Source organism: Styela clava, chromosome 5 (assembly GCF_964204865.1).
Source record: "Styela clava chromosome 5, kaStyClav1.hap1.2, whole genome shotgun sequence".
NCBI classification, from domain to species: Eukaryota; Metazoa; Chordata; class Ascidiacea; order Stolidobranchia; family Styelidae; genus Styela; species Styela clava.
In genome coordinates this window covers 19,517,074-19,533,967 of record NC_135254.1, presented here as the reverse complement: position 1 = coordinate 19,533,967, position 16,894 = coordinate 19,517,074, and the positions used below count along the sequence as shown (strand labels likewise).

The window sequence follows — 16,894 nt, the reverse complement described above, 5'->3', positions numbered from 1 at the left end:
ATGTGAGTTTTTGTTATCGGATGTAAAATCAACCTTTTTAAAATCGAAATTTTGTATTTTTATTTCTGGCGTTTAAGCTGGTTGCCCAATCAACGTTGGGTATCACCTAAAGATAGACAATCAACATATTTAGGTCTAAGTAGCTCTTAGTCATTGGAATGCAAACTCCTGTATTTCAATATGCTGATTAAGGTTTTATGAAACATTTGCATATACATCACAAACAAACTCAAAATTCTGAACTCAAAAATTTTTCACAAGGCATTTACACCAGGGGTGTGCAACCTTCAATACAGAATGGCCAGATACAAATAACTGGGTGACACTGCGGGCTGCACTTTCATTTAACATAGGCTTTCTGGTAATTGCAGGCACAAAAATTTTGGTTATTGATCTTATGAAGCTGTTAGGGCATTGTGAGAGATTGGAATTCTCCGCCGGCCGCACAATTTTTCATTGTGGGGCGCAGGTTGCACCCCCCCCCCCCGCAGGGAAACTACTATAAGTTGGAATGGCGGAATCTTTCCATTTCTGCATTGCCTACCCAATTTATTACATACTAGGTGAGGTGTTGGGTTGTATTTGAGCCCGAAATTTTTAACCTGTGATCCATCATAGTTTAATGCTTTAACCACGAATGCCCACTGAATGTTACATGAAATCATGAGTATTTTTTTAAACAGTGGATTGGCAAGATACAAAACTACAGACGTTGCAGATATCGTCACCTTCTTGAATCCATTCATATCAAGCGTCTATGTTCCACAGAGAGTGACAGTCACAGCATTTTTCTCTCAGGTTTGATTAAAAATTTTCTAATGATTAATTATCACTATTCTTCAGAATGTAATCATTTGAAGAGAAATACAAAAATTACTAACAATAATTTAAAATGTAGATAGTTTTTACTGAGTTTTGTGATTTGCTCAATGTATGCTCACACAAATGTGAGAAGAGAGGAACTGAAATATGCAGTTATTTCAATATTTTGACACACACGGACCATGATTGTGTTGGTAATGGTAAGTATTCAATATTTCTGTTTAATATAGAATAAGTAATTACACTTAGAAGTTGCCTAGAAGATCAGAGTGTAACTAAGGCATTTTAGCAAGTTTTCATGGTTCATTTTTGTGTTGTGATTCAACTTGTTGGTGGTCTTCTCCATTTTATAGTTTGTAACACAATCGGAAGTTCTATAAATACCATCGATTAATACACTCTGACTATTTTCACAAAATTTTCGTCTCATATGACCTGATCATTTTGCAATAGCATGATTAAGTTATATTTTTTTATATTGTCATACTTTTTCTTCAAGCTGTCCTGTTGTTTTGTTTATTGTGTACGAGTTTTGACGACTTCCATTTTGTAATGGTTCCTTTTCCCCTGTTGCTGTGTCTGTGATATCACGGCAGAGATCTTGCCAATCTTCCTCTAAGTGAAACTTCTTATATCTTTCGTCTTTAAGAAAAGGACATTTGTTGTGATAAATTTCGTCTTCAAAGTGCACAACAAATACGGGTTTATATGCTTCATCATCCACAATAATACTCGTCATCATGGTGTGCTCAAATGCTCGCTCGAAAGCCAGTGCATTTTCCTCCACTCTCAATTCGTCAGGTGTGCTGCTGATGATCACTTTGTCAGCCCAAGCAACACTTTCTCTCATCCATTCAGCAATTCCATTTTCTGCAACTAATTTGCTTTCCCACTTATTGTATTTCACGGTCAATGGACCAAGGTTTTTAGCTCTGCTTAAAGCTGTTGCCATCCAATTTGTTTGTTTTCCAATTTCTGTTCTGTCACCCATATTCAAAAGAACAAGAATGTTCTGTGCACGATGGTTATCTAAAAATAAAGACAATATTATTTCTTGTTAGTCCTCTGATTTTAATGTTATAGCCTAATGTTGAGGCGTTAGACTTAACAATGGCTTCGTAGATTACACATCTTCGGGTCAAATCCCATTCTCTTACCTCAAGACAGTGTTTACCAAATTGTGTAGGCAATTGCGAACGTGAAAGATTCCAGTCTTTTCGGTAATAGTTGCTTCGTTTGAATTGTCAGATATTAGTGGCTGCTTGGGGGGGGGGGGGGGGGGGGGACTGAAGTAATTCATGCCGAGATGACACTGGCAATGACATGGCGAAAGAAAAAGAATATTATTATTTTAAGCATGTAGAAAGATTTCAAGGTTTTTCTGATGCCAAACTAGAAGAAGACTTGAAGTGATCTAAAATTTCATAATTATGCCTCAAGAGAGGATATTTCTTTATTTGCATAGTCTTGTTCGCTTACCAGTTAATGCCTCGTATGAAATCAGTTAACCAATTCCCATTCATTGGAGATTGATCAGCGGTGTAAACCACCCTAAAACGACCTATTATTAAATCAATGAGTTTCATCCAATGAGATTGTCGCCTGAGCAAGGTAATTTGTATACTCCTAGCAGATGGCACACGGTAATACTTTTTATGACATATTTATATGTCGTTTACTCCTAACAAGGCTCTGCACAAGCAGTCACTGCTAGGTAACTGTAGTTTGAAAGGACCAGAATCTTTTAGTTTAAACAATGCATACACAATTCATTACACTCTGGGTGAAGCGGTAGGTATAGGAATTGAACCAGAGATTTCAACCTGTCATATTATAATAGTTAAGCCTAATGTTTAAGCCACTATGCCACCGAACTTATCAGACAAAGAATGACAGAAGAAGACTTTGTGTATAGTTGAATTCTGAATCGTGAGATTAATAGCTACTTACTTTGGACTGCTTTCTCCTTTCGAAACAAAAATGAAACGATTCCAACAATTACGACGATTAGCAATATCACAAAGATGACTGAAACTGTTACAACAATTGTCAACATTTCAGCATTTTGCTCTGTCGTTGTTGTTGAGATTGTTGTTGTTTCTTCCTTTTCTAGTTCAACTACGTAATAGAAAGTATAATTATAATAAATATTACTTTTTTCATTATTTTTTATCTTTCTATGTTATTTTATATAGATCTTTAAATAAAATTCCCTTTTTGAAACTAAAATTTCTTCTGCAACTTGATTGCTATATTTCTTGTATTCTAAAAATCTATGTAATGTAATTCCAAACTGGAAAATTATATCATACATATATGATCAAACATCATGTTTTATATTACATAAAGAATGCAGTTACATTGCAAGCATTAAAGTTGCTATTACTGTGTTCATGTGATAAATATGGCATGGAAATCAGTAATTCTTATTCCTGAGTGGGCTGGAGGAAGATATAGTTTGTAATAACAACAATGTTCACTCGTGATATTTTTATTTTGAATAAGTATTACTAGTAGGTAGTGAACATTTTTAACATATTTTACATATTCATTCAGATTAAGTTTTTGTGAATATTTAAAACATTAAGAATGTGACTTACTTGATTCATCGGGTGCTGTGCAGTTATTCATTTTACGAAAATTTGCTATGAGAAATCAAAAAATAAAATAAAAATCTGTTTTGTTGAATTGAAAATATAATAAATAAAATTTCTCTGGAAAGAGTCATAAAATGACCAATATTTTTGAAATTAACAAGATTTAACCTGACTCAAACTTGATGAACTTTGGAACCAGTATATGTTGTTAGTTGGAGTCGTGAAATGAGCATAAAAGTTAAAAAATATTAATCAAGAAGTTCACCATCTTCAGTAAAGTACGACTGTTTTACAAAATTCATGACTTAAAATAATGTCTCGACTCTTGAACATGATTTCGTTTGCAGTTTTCAGCCCAAATTTGATTCATCTAATGTTATTTCCATATCCCGCTCAAATGATGATAGCATCAGGTTGATACCATTTTAAAAAAATCTGTTTCCCGGACTGAAAATTTGTTACATCAATCGTGAAGCTGTACAAAATCTTATAGTTCGTTCGAATATCAAAATATTAATGTTGTGTTACCTGGTATTTTAAATTCCCTTGTAATTGTTTGAGGAGTGATATTCATTTCCGAATTTTTCTTTTCTACCAAAAGTGGCAATGAATCAAGCTCCACAGTATAGTTGACGTTCTCTGATATTTCTGGCACATTATCACTGTCCCATCCAAGATAGAAATACTCAAAATGAATCTTGAAAATAATATAAATACTGCTGTTTGCATTTACTTAAAACTCCGCCATGGTACAAAAAATTAAAGTACATGAGACAACACGTAAGGAAGAAATCCAAAAAAGTTGCCATAAGTGAGAATATAAATAAGCCAATTATGTTTGCCCCCCTTAAGGCTTTGTTTAGTGTTAAATGTAAGTTGTCTCATAAAAGGGATTTCATAGTAGATAATCCAGCCAGCACTTTTTTATTTTTTTTATGCAGCTTCATTGCTTTAAATCAATGTCATGACACATGATTGAAAGAAAAAAATCTCTATTTCAATATGCTGACATTGCAGGGTACAATCTCAGGTTCATGTCTCATGCCTACCACCTCACTCGGAGTGTAGTAAATTGAGTAAGCAATGCAGAATCTGAAAAATTCTGGTTCTTCCAAACTTTAGTATCCCATCACCTACCAGTTGCTGCTTTTACTGATCTTTGTTCAGAGCAAATGACGTATATTTACGCCATATTAAAAATACTCTCAACAATTCTTATTGAACAAAATTCATAATGTTATAGATTATATACTTTTCTATACCATTATATACTGTAACTCACGTAGTTGTTGAAGGGTATTGACATGTTCGGAGTGATGCGAACATTGAAGTTGGATACTGTGCTATGCCCACCAAACTCTTGAATTTCCAGATGAAATTCGGTCACCAACTCATCTCTCATATACTGACCTGCATAGTGGAAGGAAAAACTTGATTTTGTATAAAATTATAATTAGGTTAGGACAGCGATTCCATCAAGTCTTAATTGATAATTGAATCAAAACATCAATTACATTTTCTGATTCTTTTATAATCAATGTTAGGTCTGTTATAAGGTTCATATATTTTAAACTGAAATCGTGGATTTACTCATATGCTGGCGCTCCAGAAGTACTTGGGTATATTCACTTGCCTAACACAGACAGTCCCCGAACTCGTAATAGAACTAAAATATTCTCAGTTTAAGCGGAAAGATTGAGGAAAATCGGAATAGTGTTAATAAAGCCTAACACTAAGCCTGTTACATATACTACGGGTGTAATAATATGACTAATCAGAATTGCATTACTTATACTTTTACTGCACCTACCATTAATCTCCCATGAAATTTTCAAACCAATATGGCTGTAATTGCTGTTGTCATGCTCATAGCAATAAGGTGTGACCTTAAGGTAATTTGCGATGGGACGAGGCTCCCCTATTTCTTTTAATATTATTTCATCTGTAAAATAGGACACCAATTATAAACATTGATATCAGAAATGGATTAAACAAAATAATTTATTATTAATTATTGTTAGTAAATATACAATTCTATTATATTTTTAATTCAGCTCTATTCAAAGACAATATAATGATACTTACCGGTAATATATGCATATTAAGATTGATATAAAAAAATTATAGATATTAAAAGTTTATTCAAGATATGATTTTATGGGCCTACCAGATACCGATTCCATGGCTTTAAGTCTCATTTTTTTCAATGAAGAGATATCTTTATTATTCACATAACAAAAGATTATTTACGATATATCAAATACAATTCAGTTTGTTTTGGCATCCCTGTTTGTACTCCTTTTCAATATTCTGCTCTGGTCACAAGTATACATTTGCATCACAAAAACTTTGAATTATTTTATCATATACAGTGGGCATCCATAAACAGGTTTTTGATGATGTCCCGTTGCAATTATAATTTTGTTATGAAGACCATTTCTCAATATATCTTAACCATGTGTGTTTAATTTCAGTCAGTGTTTATTTAAATATTTTACTTAATTTCATAAGCCTATAAAGACAAACAAACTTCATATTCCGTCAATGAATTCATTTTGCAATTTAAAAAAAAATTAGAACTTCATTAACACCATGTATATTTTTAATGCACTTGCCATCTGTCTACTGATGTTGGGATCTTCACTTTTAATAAATATTTATTGAAATGAATATCAAAAAACTATTTAGTCACTATACCAGGACCTGATTTACTATTCATTACATAGACTGATTTCATGTTACGTTATTAGAAACCACATTTTGGTAGCTGAAAGCAGACAAACTTATTAGCTTTCATTCAAATATCAATGAAACAGTTCTTTGGGAAACTACAAACTAGTTTCAGTTAAAAGAATACTTACTATAATGAGCTTCACATTCCACTATTTCAGAACACTTAACATTATACTTTGTCATGCACCATTGAAGACAATGCTCATGATGTATATTCTCAGCTTTGACGGTAGACAGTATGAAATGAAGCAATATGCAAATGCAACCTAATAATCTTGTATTGAAATATTGCTCCATTTTTATCCTAAACCTATTTGAGTAAACACAAATTAAATTATCATCAGCTGCAAAAATTTTATTTTTTATTTACGTACAACTTATCAGTACTATACTCTACATCAGTTGATGGATGGCCAATAGTATTATACTCTACATAAGTTGTTTTCAATCAAAGTTAAACAACAATCTATTGCGCCTTAGAGTTCCGCCAATACAGTCCAGGGGCTCAGTTTTCTTCCAAATTTGAGAGTCTGTAATAATACATTTATATGTATACCGTTTAAATGTAATCGAGATGCTTAAGGAGATCATTTGTTTTACATGTATAAAGTTTGCTTTTACATATATTTGTAGCTCACATAATTCAGACAATATTTTGCAATTAAACTATTGCACTTTGGTTTCTCGAGCTTCTGGAATGCTAGTTTGGGGTTCCGCTTCCAAAAAGGTAGAAAACTGGTTCTATACATGAACTAGATAATGCTGAATTTAAAAAATCTTTCAAAAATAAATTCCCACTTTTACTTTTGATGAATATCATCAAGAAAGCTAAATGTAACGGCCTTTTCCATTGGTGACATAATGGTATGTCATTGTAAAGCCTGTAACTTAAGCTGACTGTGTTTGTAATCTGTTTATATTCTTACTAAATAAACACATCTCATTGTAGTTGTAGATTATATCGATTGAGTATCTCTTCATCTAAGAAATTATGTCATATATGAGGAAATCATTGTCATAATTTTAATATTACTGAATTTTTTTTTCTAAAATTGAACTCAAATTTTTAACATAACCTTACCAAGCTCCTGCCAGTTTCGTCCACATTCAATCATCTAAACTTTTTTTGTTTTAGAATAAAAAGTGTAACTTAATACATATCCATTGTCTAAACATCCATTGGAATTACGGAAACATAATATCATCATGTCTTGTGCTAAAATGTTTATTCTTTAAGTAATGTAACTAATGTTTTATGAAGAGGTGGGGATACCAGCAATATTGGCTTCCTGAAATCTATTATTGGATTTCCTATATCTTATTAATCATCCCCATGGGTTTTGTTTATGGCATTGATTTTTAATAAATTAGAGCCATTGAATATTTGATGTAGTATCGTTATTTTTTGCATTATTGCGTGTGCAATATATATCGCTTCAGGAATTTCCCATTCACTGCAATTACAATTTGGGTATGATGTGGCTTGCAACCTGTATATAGCTATTTGAAAACCAACACCAATAATATGTTTTAAAATTATGTAAAATATAAAATGAATTTGACTTTCAGACCTCTGCAGCATTTTTGACGTAGCTCGTAACTCAAAAAATAAGAAATTGTCGGCATACAAGTAAACAAGGCTTGCATACTCAAAAGCCTTTGCGGTCAAATCTGGAATTCACAGAGTTATTGGCTTGAATCAGAAATTCCCTCAATCTGGGAGCCAGTAATCAGCATTGCTTTTTATATGCTTTGGAATTTCAAGACAAAGTATCTTGTAAATTTTATTTGGCTCCATGGCCGTGATTTCTGACATTATCTCTCTTTGTTGTTGCCAATATGTCACCAACTGGAATAAGAATTCCGCTGGACGAAGGGTTTTGCCTATTGCCTTTATACCTATAAATTAATCTTCGATCATCTCCCGTTGTATTTAATACCAACGATTTCACGATCTTTCCCTTTCAATTGACCCCACAATGATTACAACATAGCATAAGTCTCACTTTCACACAGCATTTATTGCACAGCACACCTTTTGGATTAACACTTGAAAAAAAGCAGATTAAACAACACACTAAGCAGGTTATTTTATGCAGCAAGAGTCCTATATGAATAAATCAGATGATCATTTGAACGAAAAACCATTTATGAAATTACGAAGATTCATCTTCATTTGATTGTAATTGTTTTTCTTCTTGCTCCACTTCCATTATTTTGTATCAGGCTACTTTCATTTTTTAGATCTGTAAAGTTGGGTATCCCGCTATCTTCATTGTGAATGACATGATTTTGAGATTTTTTTATAGTTTCACTCAACTTGTACAATTTATGGGTCTTGTCCAGGATTAAGGAATATTCTTGACCTCCACAGATAGCAGTATAGAACTCTTTTAAATCTTCCATCAAATAATATGTTTTCATTGTTGCAGTCTGGTAAGAGATGTTGTTGTTGTCAGAAAACGATGCCTGATAGAACTTTCTTTTTTGATGTTTTGCAGCGGATATTTCATAGAATTTTTTTTCTAGCCAATTATCCATATTTTTGCTTGAACTTGGTTTATCATTCAAGACTCTGAACGATTTAGGCAATGTCTGAGTGTCAGTTGAAGCAAAAAGAAGAACAATGATATCAGCTTTTCCTATTTTATCATTCATCCATAGCATAGGACTTTCTACAAGTTGTAGCATTTCCCATTTGCTGTATGTTACTTTGACATGACCTTGTGATTTGATTTCTGAGACAAGCCACTGTGATGCCAGTGAGTGCAGTGAATTCATGTTGTTTGTCTTTTCAAGAAAAAGAACTTCCTTCTGATTTGTTTGTACTTAAACAAAGTAGAAAAACGTAAAAAGTATTAGACATATGAAACATTGTGATTATTCTTATTAAAGTACTAATTTGTAGTTAGTAGTTAGTCAGAAATTATTATCATTATCAGAAGTTATTTGGCGAATTGTTTTTCTGATACTTGGATTGCCCAACATATCAAGGTATAAAAATCGAGTAAACCATGTCAAACTGGGAAATTTTTAGTTCAAGTTCCATACTTTTCCAGCTTTTATTTCATATAATCACTTATTCAATAAACATGGAAACACTTTATTCTTCATGTCATTGTCTGGTTCTGTGACAATTGTCACTGTGTAAATAGACAGACAAGACATTACCACACTGGTATGGGCACTCCAGTAGCGTGTGTACCAATATGGAGGTAACTAATTTTGTTCGCCAACTTTACATCAAGTTGTGTAAAGGAACTGAAACCCATGGGCCAAAATCGGAATCTAATTATGGCCTAACTCTAACCTGGTACACGCACACTACGGGAGTACCCTGGTATGAACAATCTGAAGATATATTTGTTGATATATCTGATCCTTTAGTGGTGATTACCTGTTTTTGAATTGCATCTCTTCACTGCAATCCACAATATAAACATCAAGAAAATTGCTAGTGCACTCAAGGTCAATACCAATGTGACAACTTGATAGCTTTTGTTAATGTCTGTACCTGTAAAGTTGTTAGATCCCATTGGTTGCATCACTGCATCGATATCCCTACAATATAAATATGTTCGAACCTTAATCCTAAAATGTTTTTGATATTTTAAATGCAAGTTTACGGAGGGTGGTTTACGTTTTCTCCACCATTAAGTCCACATATTCGAAACAAATAACTGGCTAACTATTCTCATACCCGACATGGACTGGTAACCGGACGAGAGGCTGCGTTTCACCATATGATTAAGGTGTTTTATCGGTTATTCTCTCTCCCAGGACAAATATGTAAATCCTATTCTATACTAAGTTTGCTCAAAGTCTGGCATCAAGCCCTGAACATTTTGTGAAGAAATTCCAGTGAATACTGGAAAAAGCAAACTCACTTGGTGGTGTGGAACATATTTATATCATATTGTTTTTTATATTGATGAAAATCTAATTACCGTATTTATATTATTGTATACTTATCATTAGTGATTTTCATTCTTTAGTTATGCAGCTAAAATTTTTAGCAATAATAATTACTGAAAAAAGTTTCTGTTTGGCAGATTTCTATTTAGGAGATACTTGAAGCAAAAAAAGGCTTTCTGAAGCATGGTTACTGAAATTTCTTTACACTTGACAATACTTACAAAAGTACTGTAAACTTCCTCATTATCTGACATTTTGCCAAATCTGCAATGGTTTCTTAGGTCAGTTCTCATTAATCAGAGATTATCATATCGTGTACTTTTTTTCATAAGCCCAACACTACACCAATTTTTCCTATACAATATACTTATGCATAATATGTACAATATTTTGTTATTAATGTGCAATATTGTAAATAAAATATTATGACCAATTTGAAATTGAGTTTTTTTCCTAATACCATATAGTACTTAATGAAAATTCGGTTTACACTTGACCTCATTCCTCCTCCGGAGGTTGTATGGGGTATGAAACTGCTTCAGAAATATAAAATTTTTATATTTAGGTCACCTTTGTGCTTTTTTTTTGTGGTTGTATAACTGAAAGTATCTTCTTCGCCATCTCCTGAATATATTGTCTCTAGAATTTATATATAATTTATTAATTGGTAAAAAAAATGAATCATTGTACCAAGGTAATCGACACTTCATAGGGCATTAAAGCTGTACGAATTGTACAATTGGCTGGACAAATGAATAAGATTCACATTTTCAAATGGGTGGGTTGTATGTAAAATAATTGCTGTACTTCTCCCTGTCGCAGAGAGATTTAAAGAACTTCTCATTCAACTCTTCTCATATGTAAGATGAATCGAAAAGCAGATTAGAAGCCAGGTCTAGCGATAAAACTGAAATTTGCATGGTAGCATGGTTTCGAAACATAACAAGATCATTTGTACCTGGATCTAGCACAGCTGTCAAAATTGTGCTTTCATCAGAGGCCATTTCAATATTGTTCTGTCTAGCCTTTTTCCTTCTGTTTTTTTCTGTGGGATCGTAGGATATAAATAAAAGTCAAGGATTATTTAAAATTTATTCCTATCATTAGACTTTCGTAAAAAAATGGTTTGGGTGTTATCGTTTAGTACTCAATTCTCACTGCCTCTGTTTGATGAACAACTTTGAATAGTTGGAATATATAGCTTTACACGCTTTGTCTATTGCCATCCTATCTTAACTGATGTCTAAATCCAATAATAGATCAATAATATGCACTTATGTGTTTGAGAAATGTTTTGAGTTTCTAATGTTTTTTCTACCGTTCAAAAGCACCTTGATAAAGAATGCAATTTATCTTATCTTTTGCTTGATGTCGTCGGAAATTTAAAATTGCGAAATACAATACTCACCATTGCCAGGACATCCTTGATATTTTCTTATTCTTTCATTATCACAACCTAAATTGATAAATAATAAATCTTTGTGTATTATTTCAATGGAATATGCTTTGGTTAAAAAATCAAACTTTTATTTGGTCAAAACGTATGGGGTTCTTTCAAGATATATTTATAAGAAAGGCTCGATGGCCTAGTAGTTAAAGCATTAGACTTATCGTAACTGTGTTGACATTGCAGGTTACACATCTCTGGCACAAATCCCTCTGGTCCCTCCACCTAACCCCAAATATGAAAGATTCCGATCCTAAATGATAGTAGCTCCAAACATAACTTTAGATATCATTGGCCGCTTGCATAGCACCTTGTTCAGAGTGAAAGGCATGTTTGAAGGTTGTTTGATAATATAATTAACATACCTGGTATGGTGATTTTTCGTCTGCCATGCATCCCGTCCTCATTTTCTTTATATACACTCATAGGATTTGGAGCTAACTCAAGAAAATATGTCTTTCCTGGTAGAATTTGAACACACCCTTCATCCTTACATTTGTACCAGTATAAAAATTCAATCTAAAACATAAAAACAACAAGTTTCATTCAGATGTTGGTTTCATTTTGTTGTTGGGAATTTCAAGATTCAAGATATCAAAATGATCAACAATTTCCAATCTTATAGTTATAGAAATGAGGTAAAACTTAGCAGGTGAAGATATGTAACAGTTGATGCGAAGCTACATTAAGAGCAATTGACGCATCGTGCTAAGCGAGAGGCAATAAGATTGCCATCGCATCTCTGATCACCCTGCATGGGTTCGCAAGTTGGAATCCTGTGGAGAATAATTACAGAGCATTGTTGGATTTCTCACCATCGTAGGCGGTTTACGTAACATCAATCTCGAATAAATAATTTGTTTGCTATTCCCACACTTGACTTAGACTGGTAACCAAACGAAAAGCCATGGTTTTTCATATGATTAAGCCAAATAATCGACTTTCCTCTCCACTCGGATGGATATGGAATTCCTATCCTATCTCAAATTTTATTACTTTTATGATACATTGAATTAAAAACTTACTTAACATTGCACTGATTTCTGCACACAGGAGTGCTTTGAAAATTTGAAATTACGTTGCAAATTACTCAATCTTAATTGTAATGTCAAGAATCTTGGAATGTCATATTACTACTCTTCATAATGTATTAGAATATTGTAATAAAATAGAGATGTTGATTTAATCTTTCTTGAAAACATGATATTGTTAGTGTGAGATGTATCTCATACATTACCATGTATGTAACAATTTCATGAGTTTGACATTAAGTCTCTGCTAGCGTTAATTCTTGTAATTAGCAGATCAACATTCAAAAATGCATAATAAATTTTTCTCGTGATTTGTGAAGTCTTTTTATAGTATTGTGGCTTTCATTGTTTCTTGAATATTTTAACAACAATAAACTATGATGATGAAAATATCAAGTTTACATCTTTTTAGAGATAGTAAGGTCTCACTTCTATTGACCAGAGTTAAAAAAAATAATGAAAGTGATTAAACACTGCTAAGCCATTTATATAACAAACCTATTTCTATCAAATAAAATAATCTATCAAAATGCACTATCCTTTACCATACCTCATTACTTTCCATTTGGCTTTTCACATTTGTAGTCTTGAAGCATATTCGAAAGTCATACATCATATTAATGCTAAACATTGCCAAAGAATATCCTTTGATGTAATTTTGATAATGCGATGCTGCAAAATGTTAAAACATGTTTTTCTCTCTCTCTTTCTCTTGTAAATAAAATAGCTGTTCACAATGATCTAACAAAAAGGAGAGGGCCTGACTTTTTGCAAAGCGTCCTAGATTACTGAAACATTTGGGTACAGCCATACACAAACACAAGTGCTGAATAAATTTCCTTCATTTTTGTAGGAATAATTAGAAATTTATGGCTCCTTTTGAGTGACCATATACCACGCTGCCCTTGGTCCTAAACAAACCTTCACAAGATGGATATTTATAAATACCAAATTAGAAGGACTGTAAGTTCCTACCACACCAATCATATGTATGCAATCAGTTGAAATATATTAGAATTAAATTCATTTTGGGACAGTAAGGGGCAGCTACCGAAAATGAAAAAAATAAGTTTTTCGCCATTTTATAGAGAGTGGGTTTGATGCTCACGCCCACCACCTTGTCCGTGGTGCAATAAATTGTGTAGGCAATGCGGAAACTGGCAGATGCAGTCCTGGTGCTCTCAAAAGTATTTGTACCAGGATGGTGCACAACCTGAACATAGTATGCTTACCATGTTAGAGTTGTTCAGGTTGTACGTCATCTTGGTACAAATACTTCCGGAGCGCCTGCAGTCCTTTCAAACTAAAGTATTTTCCTACCTAGCAGTGGATTCTTGAACAAAGCCTTGCTTCCAGTGGAAAGAGTACAAAATGTAATATAAGAAAAATTAAGCAATATAGGAAATGGGTCTCTATTTACCATGGGTAATAGAGGAATTCTGCTCTTCAAAATAGTTTTGTAAATGCATTATTATCAACAGTCGAACTCTAGTAATTATTAGAATAGTTGATAGTGAGGAATTTGTTTCTTACCTGTATTTGACCATTTGATTCTCAGGCCAATATTGCGCTGATTTTTACCATTAATTTTATAGGTGTAATAACGAAGCTTATGTAATCGTGGCTTCGGTGGAATTTTCTGTGTTCTATTCCATTGAGGTGGACACCCTAAACAGAAAATATCAGATTTCCTCAATTTTTGTGAAACCGAAATGTGTGAAAATATGAATTTCGAGATTGGATCCGACAATAATACATTCAAACAAATATTTTGGGATAAATAGGAAGAGATTGCTTGTTTTTAGACGAAAGTGAAATTTGGTACGTGAGAGAATATATTTCGTCTGTGGAAAGGTTACGTAAATTCTCAAATGTGACGTATATACTGTGCATTGGAATTTGTCTATTGGATTGCGTAATCACAGTGGTAATGTCTTCCCCTCAAAATATGGAGATGATAGGATGAAGTCAAAAATATGTTCATGCTGTAGTGAAACAATCACTTGATAGTGAAACAAGTGAATTTTATGAAAACCTTTTTGAAAGAAACAATAGGGGGAAGAGGACATTTACAGAAAGTGACAAATTTTGATTGGAAATAGTCATTTTGCGCAACAAATTTGGCATTGGTAAAACAAAACATCTGTTTCACTTTAAATCGGTAAGATGAATCTTATAATTCTATTCTTTTAAAATTGGTCACTTAAAAATAGATTGAATTTGTAATAACCCTCAAACAAATCCTCAGCTAGCGATAAAAAAAAGATTTATACAACATATTGAAGGTCATATTAGACAACTGTCAAGCTCACAAAATCTTTACATATGTTATTCGAATAAAAGAAGAATAAAATGTGTACGAAAAAACAAAAAAATGATTCAGGAATCCGTGATTTATTTTTCGCCATACAGAAACCACACTACTTAGATATATAGCATACTTTGAGATTTATAAGCCATTTTTGTGACTACATTAGGTAAAAAGTATTAACATTTTTCAATGTTTAAAAACAGTTCTTTGTAGCCCACATAAAATGTAATGCAATTATTGACATCAGGCTTACATGAACAATTTTGTTACATTTTCAATAGCTTGCAATGCACAATGTTAAATGTACTTATTGTTACCATGACCCAATTCTCGTATAAAAACATCCAAAGAATATACTGTGATACCTCAGTAGTCGAACGACTCGTTACTCTTAAAAGTTGGTAGTCGACAAAAAAATTCTAGTCAAAAATGCTGCGGTACTCGAACAAAAATTCAGTGCTCGAACACCCTAGGCAGAAGGCCAGAACAAAGTAGTAGTATGCAATCTGTCACAGTAGACTACCAGTACAGCAATTTTCACGACTAAAGCGAAAGCGGAACCGCCACAAGGTGTGCAGTTTTTGATGACATCATCGTACGCAAAAAAGAAACTCATAGAACCCACAGTAATTTGTTCAAACGAACTGTTACTGATACATAATTGTTGTTACTTTCATCTTTATTATCAATAATCTTTATTATTTTATACTCGTATCGTTGTTCCAATAAATATTTAATTTAGTTTTCAGATATTTTTTTGTCACACATCAAAAATTTCAATCTGTTATCACAAATTTTTCTTGCACCTATTTTATATCAAATGACAATTAGAACGAAACTGGATTTAAAATACCTGAGACTTGATTTAATTATATTTTGAGTAGGTATATTTTGTGGGATGATTCTAAACTTAGTTTGGATCTTGTACAGTATTTTTCTGCAGTAAATAATAACTTGTACTCACATAGTTCTGCGGTGCAAGGCAAACCTCCATCCGTTATGTTTGGTTGCATGTCTTCAGAATCAATCTCATCCAAACATCTGACTGAGTGTTTCCTGGCATGGACATTCTCTGTCAGTGCAGATATAGCAAGGACGACACATAATGAGATTTCCTTCATTTTCTTGCGTCGTCTGAATGACTGCTCCACTAAAGAACGATAACGATCCTATTGTGCATGCTGTATATATATGTGTGATGTTCCTCTCGACCGAAATTTCAAATATACATTCTCTTTGTTTATGTGTGTATTGCTGTATGGTTTCACTACTTCAAAATCCGTTTTCATAACAACCCCATGACTGCTGTATTTGTAACCAGTAGAAACAGGTTACAGATTTATTTCACATTAATTTTATGCATACAATAAACAAACTTATTACATTTTTCGATTCGGTGGTGTAATCTGAGAAGGTATCATCATTGACACTACTTCAAAATAGGTCATCATATTATTTATGATGGTTTCGGAAACTTGCTTATCCTAACACTTGCCAGTGTTCATATAAACATCCTGGTTAATCATATCTATCATTCTGTTACATCATTTTCACACTATTTTTGTCTTTAGAAACTGATTTTTTCAATATGACTTGATTTTTCACGAAACAATAGATTAATTTTCCCTTCATTTGTAATTGTATTTATAATATTTCAATTAAGTAATACTGCTTGATCGATTAAAGAATTTACAATTTGAAAGTTATATTTTACAATGAATTTAACAACTAGGAGTGTTACAGTATTTGCATTGATGATTTTCACTTATACTTACTTGTTCGGCTACCCCACTATCAGAGGTTAAGTATCAATGCTGTTATTGTTCTTCATATGCGCAGAATGGAGACACATTTTTGTTGGACATTGCCTGAAGAATTTCTTCATCCACTCCTGCATTCTTTAACACCTTATAATATTATTCAACGTATACCTTTATGTGTATGACATTTGAATCTCATTAGGGGAAAATTACACTAACTATATATCAGTTGGACTGATATTATTGCATATGGTAGATTGTTATGTTCTGGACTAATC

The 16,894-nt window shown here is 32.8% G+C and overlaps 3 protein-coding genes across 5 annotated transcripts in view; 1 reads left to right on the top strand and 2 right to left on the bottom strand.

Annotated features, from left to right (window-relative positions):
• The window catches only part of LOC120344271 (maestro heat-like repeat-containing protein family member 1), an 84,594-nt gene that overhangs the window by 26,268 nt on the left and 41,432 nt on the right, over positions 1–16,894 (top strand). The window contains exon 32 of the mRNA XM_039413403.2: positions 684–798. Coding sequence (XP_039269337.2) covers positions 684–798 — 115 coding nt within the window. The remainder of the gene's footprint in view (positions 1–683; positions 799–16,894) is intronic.
• Positions 156–6,481, bottom strand: LOC120344278 (uncharacterized). The gene is made up of 7 exons (XM_039413411.2): positions 6,281–6,481; positions 5,230–5,361; positions 4,702–4,829; positions 3,948–4,116; positions 3,423–3,467; positions 2,773–2,940; positions 156–1,851 (listed from the first exon to the last, which is right to left on the bottom strand). The coding sequence occupies exons 1-7, from the start codon at positions 6,447–6,449 to the stop codon at positions 1,304–1,306; spliced, it is 1,359 nt and encodes a 452-aa protein (XP_039269345.2). The 5' UTR covers positions 6,450–6,481; the 3' UTR covers positions 156–1,303.
• On the bottom strand, positions 8,135–16,387 carry LOC120344281 (uncharacterized). Of its 3 annotated transcripts, none has more exons than XM_078113282.1 (10): positions 15,821–16,387; positions 14,079–14,213; positions 13,096–13,217; positions 11,880–12,033; positions 11,476–11,523; positions 11,026–11,112; positions 10,638–10,706; positions 10,289–10,331; positions 9,667–9,713; positions 8,135–8,980 (listed from the first exon to the last, which is right to left on the bottom strand). In XM_078113282.1, exons 1-10 carry the CDS (start codon positions 15,975–15,977, stop codon positions 8,325–8,327), a joined length of 1,518 nt encoding a protein of 505 aa, XP_077969408.1. In that variant the 5' UTR covers positions 15,978–16,387; the 3' UTR covers positions 8,135–8,324. The 3 variants fall into 3 exon arrangements, with proteins under 3 accessions (XP_077969408.1, XP_077969407.1, XP_039269350.2); XM_078113281.1 differs by having other exon boundaries at positions 9,550–9,713; positions 15,821–16,386; XM_039413416.2 differs by lacking the exons at positions 9,667–9,713; positions 10,289–10,331 and adding an exon at positions 9,550–9,666 and having other exon boundaries at positions 15,821–16,384.

What these genes read in the sequence shown, in the direction of transcription:
- LOC120344278 (XM_039413411.2), bottom strand. Translation starts at nt 6,449, where the DNA reads ATGGAGCAATATTTCAATACAAGATTATTAGGTTGCATTTGCATATTG. An exon ending in AAGGGAATTTAAAATACCAG is followed by an intron (nt 3,468 to 3,947) that starts GTAACACAACAT and finishes GATTTCTCATAG; the next exon opens with CAAATTTTCGTAAAATGAAT. An exon ending in CACAGCACCCGATGAATCAA is followed by an intron (nt 2,941 to 3,422) that starts GTAAGTCACATT and finishes TCTATTACGTAG; the next exon opens with TTGAACTAGAAAAGGAAGAA.
- LOC120344281 (XM_078113281.1), bottom strand. Translation starts at nt 15,977, where the DNA reads ATGAAGGAAATCTCATTATGTGTCGTCCTTGCTATATCTGCACTGACA. An exon ending in AATCAAATGGTCAAATACAG is followed by an intron (nt 13,218 to 14,078) that starts GTAAGAAACAAA and finishes AACATTTTGCAG; the next exon opens with CATCGCATTATCAAAATTAC. An exon ending in CACAAAAAAAAAGCACAAAG is followed by an intron (nt 10,332 to 10,637) that starts GTGACCTAAATA and finishes AAACCATTGCAG; the next exon opens with ATTTGGCAAAATGTCAGATA.